General features: G+C 41.7%; 1 protein-coding gene across 1 annotated transcript; it reads left to right on the plus strand.

Moving 5' to 3' along the window:
• On the plus strand, nucleotides 1–6,670 carry LOC308331796 (apoptosis-associated speck-like protein containing a CARD; the record flags this gene model as incomplete). The annotated part of the gene is made up of 5 exons (XM_080787289.1): nucleotides 1–42; nucleotides 1,615–1,731; nucleotides 2,933–3,074; nucleotides 5,758–5,790; nucleotides 6,218–6,670. The coding sequence occupies 5 exons, from the start codon at nucleotides 1–3 to the stop codon at nucleotides 6,460–6,462; spliced, it is 579 nt and encodes a 192-aa protein (XP_080643415.1). The 3' UTR covers nucleotides 6,463–6,670.
• Between the last annotated feature and the right edge of the window lie 1,149 nt (nucleotides 6,671–7,819).

Raw genomic sequence — 7,819 nt, forward strand, 5'->3', positions numbered from 1 at the left:
ATGAGTGTGTTACTGCTGCCCAGTAATGTGCCTTACGGAGAGGTAAATATATCTGTTAAATAATGTGTCTTACAGAGAGGTAAATATATCTGTTAAGTAATGTGCCTTACAGAGAGGTAAATATATCTGTTAAGTAATGTGCCTTACAGAGAGGTAAATATATCTGTTAAGTAATGTGTCTTACAGAGAGGTAAATATATCTGTTAAGTAATGTGCCTTACAGAGAGGTAAATATATCTGTTAAGTAATGTGCCTTACAGAGAGGTAAATATATCTGTTAAGTAATGTGTCTTACAGAGAGGTAAATATATCTGTTAAGTAATGTGCCTTACAGAGAGGTAAATATATCTGTTAAGTAATGTGCCTTACAGAGAGGTAAATATATCTGTTAAGTAATGTGTCTTACAGAGAGGTAAATATATCTGTTAAGTAATGTGTCTTACAGAGAGGTAAATATATCTGTTAAGTAATGTGTCTTACAGAGAGGTAAATATATCTGTTAAGTAATGTGCCTTACAGAGAGGTAAATATATCTGTTAAGTAATGTGCCTTACAGAGAGGTAAATATATCTGTTAAGTAATGTGCCTTACAGAGAGGTAAATATATCTGTTAAGTAATGTGTCTTACAGAGAGGTAAATATATCTGTTAAGTAATGTGTCTTACAGAGAGGTAAATATATCTGTTAAGTAATGTGCCTTACAGAGAGGTAAATATATCTGTTAAGTAATGTGTCTTACAGAGAGGTAAATATATCTGTTAAGTAATGTGCCTTACAGAGAGGTAAATATATCCGTTAAGTAATGTGCCTTACAGAGAGGTAAATATATCTGTTAAGTAATGTGTCTTACAGAGAGGTAAATATATCTGTTAAGTAATGTGCCTTACAGAGAGGTAAATATATCTGTTAAGTAATGTGTCTTACAGAGAGGTAAATATATCTGTTAAGTAATGTGCCTTACAGAGAGGTAAATATATCCGTTAAGTAATGTGCCTTACAGAGAGGTAAATATATCTGTTAAGTAATGTGTCTTACAGAGAGGTAAATATATCTGTTAAGTAATGTGCCTACGGACCCCCCATTTAATGGCATTTCTAACTCTGGGACCCCCAATTTGAATTGTAAAACCAATGTTAATTTAACAGAGCCATAAGGGTCCATTTGGTTCCTAACTATCATTTAGCTGGGGACCCCCTGGAACTCCCTCAATGACCCCTAGGGGTCCTCGGAGCCCACTTTGGGAACCACTGGCTTAGGGGGGGGTCATTTCATTTGGCTCCTGAGAAATGTCAGCTCTGCCTACATACCTGATACCGGCCACTATGAATGAACCATCTGACCAAACTGTGTTGGTGTCATTATAGGTGAAAGTATGAATGAACCATCTGACCAAACTGTGTTGGTGTCATTATAGGTGAAAGTATGAATGAACCATGTGACCAAACTGTGTTGGTGTCATTATAGGTGAAAGTATGAATGAACCATCTGACCAAACTGTGTTGGTGTCATTATAGGTGAAAGTATGAATGAACCATCTGACCAAACTGTGTTGGTGTCATTATAGGTGAAAGTATGAATGAACCATCTGACCAAACTGTGTTGGTGTCATTATAGGTGAAGGGAGTTCATGAAAACAAGCAACCCATCGAGCCGGTCACCTCCGACTGTGTTCTCATCCCGGACCAACGCTACAGTCTGTCAGTGTGTCCTTCACAGAGAGTACAACCTGAGGTACGTATTAAACCTACAGTCTGTCAGTGCTGCAGTGTCCTTCACAGAGAGTACAACCTGAGGTACGTATTAACCTACAGTCTGTCAGTGAGTCCTTCACAGAGAGTACAACCTGAGGTACGTATTAAACCTACAGTCTGTCAGTGTGTCCTTCACAGAGAGTACAACCTGAGGTACGTATTAAACCTACAGTCTGTCAGTGTGTCCTTCACAGAGAGTACAACCTGAGGTACGTATTAAACCTACAGTCTGTCAGTGTGTCCTTCACAGAGAGTACAACCTGAGGTACGTATTAAACCTACCGTCTGTCAGTGTGTCCTTCACAGAGAGTACAACCTGAGGTACGTATTAAACCTACAGTCTGTCAGTGTGTCCTTCACAGAGAGTACAACCTGAGGTACGTATTAAACCTACAGTCTGTCAGTGTGTCCTTCACAGAGAGTACAACCTGAGGTACGTATTAAACCTACCGTCTGTCAGTGTGTCCTTCACAGAGAGTACAACCTGAGGTACGTATTAAACCTACAGTCTGTCAGTGTGTCCTTCACAGAGAGTACAACCTGAGGTACGTATTAAACCTACAGTCTGTCAGTGTGTCCTTCACAGAGAGTACAACCTGAGGTACGTATTAAACCTACAGTCTGTCAGTGTGTCCTTCACAGAGAGTACAACCTGAGGTACGTATTAAACCTACAGTCTGTCAGTGTGTCCTTCACAGAGAGTACAACCTGAGGTACGTATTAAACCTACAGTCTGTCAGTGTGTCCTTCACAGAGAGTACAACCTGAGGTACGTATTAAACCTACAGTCTGTCAGTGTGTCCTTCACAGAGAGTACAACCTGAGGTACGTATTAACCTACAGTCTGTCAGTGTGTCCTTCACAGAGAGTACAACCTAAGGTACGTATTAAACCTACAGTCTGTCAGTGTGTCCTTCACAGAGAGTACAACCTGAGGTACGTATTAACCTACAGTCTGTCAGTGTGTCCTTCACAGAGAGTACAACCTAAGGTACGTATTAAACCTACGTTGTCTGTTTATTGTATGGTAAAGCAGTGTGAGTCAAGGAAACTGTTATTTCCACTCCTCCGCCACTGCTGCTGCAGCTGCTGTAACTAGGCTACTAGTTACTAGGCTGCTAACTAGGCTACTAGTTACTATAGGCTGCTGTAACACAATTAACACAAGTCTCTGTTTTCAGGCTGCAACTTATTTTGGAGACAATTTTGGAAATTACCATCCAACGTTCGTGGTGGATCTGGACGGCAATGCAGAAAGAATCTCAATGAAATTACTGAGCCCCGACTCTGGCCCGGTCTGGCAGCAACACATTACCCTGGAAGGTAAAGTTATGGACTTTCATTCAACCTTGGGATGTAGCAAGCCGGTCTCACCCAAATACGGTGAAATGGCACAGATTGGCAATTCAAATACACACACCTGGAAAACCCCCAAATCTGTACATATTACACTGACACTGAAATGCTCCTCATAGGGGCCCCTCCTCATAGGGGCACCTATCTCCTCATTTACTACTGTAATGGACTGTACACTACCCTTAACTGTTCCTCTATTCACAAACTACAATTAATACAGAATCCAGCCGCTAGAATTCTCACCAATACAAACCGCAGAGCAGACACATAACACCGGTACTGGCTGAACTACACTGGCTCCATATCGAATCCAGAATCCATTTTAAAATCCTTTTAACAACCTATAAAGCACTAAATGGCCTATAGCCCCAGTTTATATCACAGACCTACTGGTGGCCTTTTAACAACCTATAAAGCACTAAATGGCCTAGCCCCAGTTTATATCACAGACCTACTGGTGGCCTTTTAACAACCTATAAAGCACTAAATGGCCTAGCCCCAGTTTATATCACAGACCTACTGGTAGCCTTTTAACAACCTATAAAGCACTGAATGGCCTGTAGCACCAGTTTATATCACAGACCTACTGGTGGCCTTTTAACAACCTATAAAGCACTAAATGGCCTAGCCCCAGTTTATATCACAGACCTACTGGTAGCCTTTTAACAACCTATAAAGCACTAAATGGCCTAGCCCCAGTTTATATCACAGACCTACTGGTAGCCTTTTAACAACCTATAAAGCACTGAATGGCCTGTAGCACCAGTTTATATCACAGACCTACTGGTGGCCTTTTAACAACCTACCACCGAGCACGCTGAAGCGCGCCCGTTGTCGCGTGGAACTTTGTGAAGTTCGGTAGAGCCGACTCAGCCCCGGTCGAGTTGCAACCGAATCGTAAATCATGTCAAATCCGATCTCACTCTCCCTCTCCCTCACGCGGTGAAATAGCAATCTGTCGCGGTCAAAACAGTAGTAGTGTAACATGTAGGGATTGTGGGTGTTTATGTAGGGACTTAAACAGTAGTAGTGTAACATGTAGGGATTGTGGGTGTTTATGTAGGGACTTAAACAGTAGTAGTGTAACATGTAGGGGTTGTGGGGGTTTATGTAGGGACTTAAACAGTAGTAGTGTAACATGTAGGGATTGTGGGTGTTTATGTAGGGACTTAAACAGTAGTAGTGTAACATGTAGGGATTGTGGGGGTTTATGTAGGGACTTAAACAGTAGTAGTGTAACATGTAGGGATTGTGGGTGTTTATGTAGGGACTTAAACAGTAGTAGTGTAACACGTAGGGATTGTGGGGGTTTATGTAGGGACTTAAACAGTAGTAGTGTAACATGTAGGGATTGTGGGGGTTTATGTAGGGACTTAAACAGTAGTAGTGTAACATGTAAGGATTGTGGGGGTTTATGTCGGGACTTAAACAGTAGTAGTGTAACATGTAGGGATTGTGGGGGTTTATGTAGGGACTTAAACAGTAGTAGTGTAACATGTAGGGGTTGTGGGGGTTTATGTAGGGACTTAAACAGTAGTAGTGTAACATGTAGGGATTGTGGGGGTTTATGTAGGGACTTAAACAGTAGTAGTGTAACATGTAGGGATTGTGGGGGTTTATGTAGGGACTTAAACAGTAGTAGTGTAACATGTAAGGATTGTGGGGGTTTATGTAGGGACTTAAACAGTAGTAGTGTAACACGTAGGGATTGTGGGGGTTTATGTAGGGACTTAAACAGTAGTAGTGTAACACGTAGGGATTGTGGGGGTTTATGTAGGGACTTAAACAGTAGTAGTGTAACATGTAGGGATTGTGGGGGTTTATGTAGGGACTTAAACAGTAGTAGTGTAACATGTAGGGATTGTGGGGGTTTATGTAGGGACTTAAACAGTAGTAGTGTAACATGTAGGGATTGTGGGGGTTTATGTAGGGACTTAAACAGTAGTAGTGTAACATGTAGGGATTGTGGGGGTTTATGTAGGGACTTAAACAGTAGTAGTGTAACATGTAGGGATTGTGGGGGTTTATGTAGGGACTTAAACAGTAGTAGTGTAACATGTAAGGATTGTGGGGGTTTATGTATAAAACAGTAGTAGTGTAACATGTAGGGATTGTGGGGGTTTATGTAGGGACTTAAACAGTAGTAGTGTAACATGTAAGGATTGTGGGGGTTTATGTATAAAACAGTAGTAGTGTAACATGTAGGGATTGTGGGGGTTTATGTAGGGACTTAAACAGTAGTAGTGTAACATGTAAGGATTGTGGGGGTTTATGTATAAAACAGTAGTAGTGTAACATGTAGGGATTGTGGGGGTTTATGTAGGGACTTAAACAGTAGTAGTGTAACACGTAGGGATTGTGGGGGTTTATGTAGGGACTTAAACAGTAGTAGTGTAACACGTAGGGATTGTGGGGGTTTATGTAGGGACTTAAACAGTAGTAGTGTAATACGTAGGGATTGTGGGGGTTTATGTAGGGACTTAAACAGTAGTAGTGTAACATGTAGGGATTGTGGGGGTTTATGTAGGGACTTGCCAGTCCGTGCTATTTCACCGTGGTGAGATGGGCCTCGATGGTTCGTTTCTGTTCATAATTTGAACACTTTTATTTCTTGCAGCACAATCTACAGGAGCGGCTGCTTCCATACCAGCACAATCTACAGGAGCGGCTGCTTCCATACCAGGTGAGTCTATAGCTTGTAGATCTGTTGTTACTTCCATACCAGGTGAGTCTCTAGCTTGTAGATCTGTTGTTACTTCCATACCAGGTGAGTCTCTATAGCTTGTAGATCTGTTGTTACTTTGGATGTTTTAGCGTGACGCTGTAGTGAGGTCAAGTAGGACGTTAATTCATGAACAAACACGTTTAAATAAGGAGATTTCTGCAGCAACGATCTATAACGATATCTATAACACACACACACTGTGTGTGTGTGTGTGTGTATATATATATATATATATATATATATATATATATATACTACCAGCACAAACTATCACTTTACTGCAATTTTTAGAATAAGAATTGTTAGCTCCTATATGGCACTTTCCATTTTAAAACAATGTCAAATGAAAACCAACAACTCAACGTTCAATCCTCCTTAACTTCAGCGAAACACTTTGTGGACCAACATCGGCGTTTCCTGGTCGACAGGGTGAGGAACGTGGGTCCCATCCTAGATGTACTCTTTGAGAAGGACATCCTAGACAGTGAGGGCTACAGCAATGTGATGTCCAATCCCACCACTCAGGACAAGATGAGGGCGATCTACGCTCTCCTGACCTCCAGCACAGCCAAAGACACTTTGCACAAAGCTCTCCAGGAATACGAGCAGTCTCTCCTTAAAGATCTGTAAGTCATTTGCATTTAATTAAGCCATGTTGGGGCGGGAACCCCCAAGAGCCCCACTCATTCCAATGTTAATCTACAGATTGATGAGAACCTTTGTGAACCTGTACATATTTTGCTCTGTAAAGCTCTTTGAGCTGAACTTCATGTCATGAAAAGTGCTGTACAAATACATGTGTGTAAATGTAATGTAATGTAGATCATTATTAAATATCACTGTCGGATGCATTCATGGATGTTTGATTTGTGGCATTTCACACAAACTTGTGTAATTCACAATAATAGTTATGCCAAATGAACAGATTTTACAGGACTTGACTTGGACTAGACTAGAAGTTAATGGTGTGCACTGTGTTGTTCGATTCATGGGTTGATTAGTCATGTTTGGACTACATACGCCCTACATTCGTATTATTCGTCATTAAGACATGCAAATCCCTTGACTCCTTCAAAGGGCACCTACGGACGGCTGCAATTCGAAACTGGCCCCCGTCAAATTTGAATCCCCCCCCCCCCTTTTCCCCCTCACTGTATATGTTTCTTTTCCCTTTTTTACTTCCTTTATGATGAATTCCTGTTCTGTTCTTTGGCTACATAAGTGTCTATTTGATTAATTGAACATGGTGGACCCTCTTGTAAACAAGAGTAATGCTTAATTGGGTCGTCCACTCACAGTCTTTGTATTTAGTTTGTGCTTGAAATGTACTGTAATTCTGCAAACTGTAAATAAATATTTCAATCCATACAGAACATTCTCCTTGGGTACTGTGGTTTTATTCTCAACCTCAGAGAGGTGCCAGGACATGTCGCGCTTCTAATTCTACTAGTAAAGATCGTCTACTTCTTCAACAACACACTTTAAAGGCATGTTTGCATACATCACATTATAGCATTATCTCACCACCAGGGGGAGGTATAGAAGGGGTGATTCCTAGCCTTGCTCAGGCTGTGTGGAGGTAACATGTTCCACATGGTATAGGCTACATGGTACTAGTATTTGGGTTCCCAGGTACTACAATGATGATAACATATTGTGATGTCATCATGAGAGCTACAGAGCAGGCTAGTGAGAGGTGTATTTAATGAACCCAGGTATATTGAACTCAGGTGTATTTAGGCCAACATGAGGCAGTTTACAAAGACAACACCAAACGTCCCAAAGGGAGAATAATGTCCAAACAGTGACTAACTTGTCTCCGGTCAGTCCTTGGGGTCCAGCTCCGTCCAGCCCTCAGCTCTCTGTCCGTCCTTGGACTGTTTGTTTGCTCTGCCATGTGCTCTCCCAGCTCTGCTGCTGCACGGCCCTCTGGGAGTTGGAGTTCTCTCCCGGCTCTGCTGCTGCACGGCCCTCTGGGAGTTGGAGT

This window comes from Protomyctophum bolini, assembly GCF_963924005.1.
Source record: "Protomyctophum bolini genome assembly, chromosome: 17".
NCBI classification, from domain to species: domain Eukaryota; kingdom Metazoa; phylum Chordata; class Actinopteri; order Myctophiformes; family Myctophidae; genus Protomyctophum; species Protomyctophum bolini.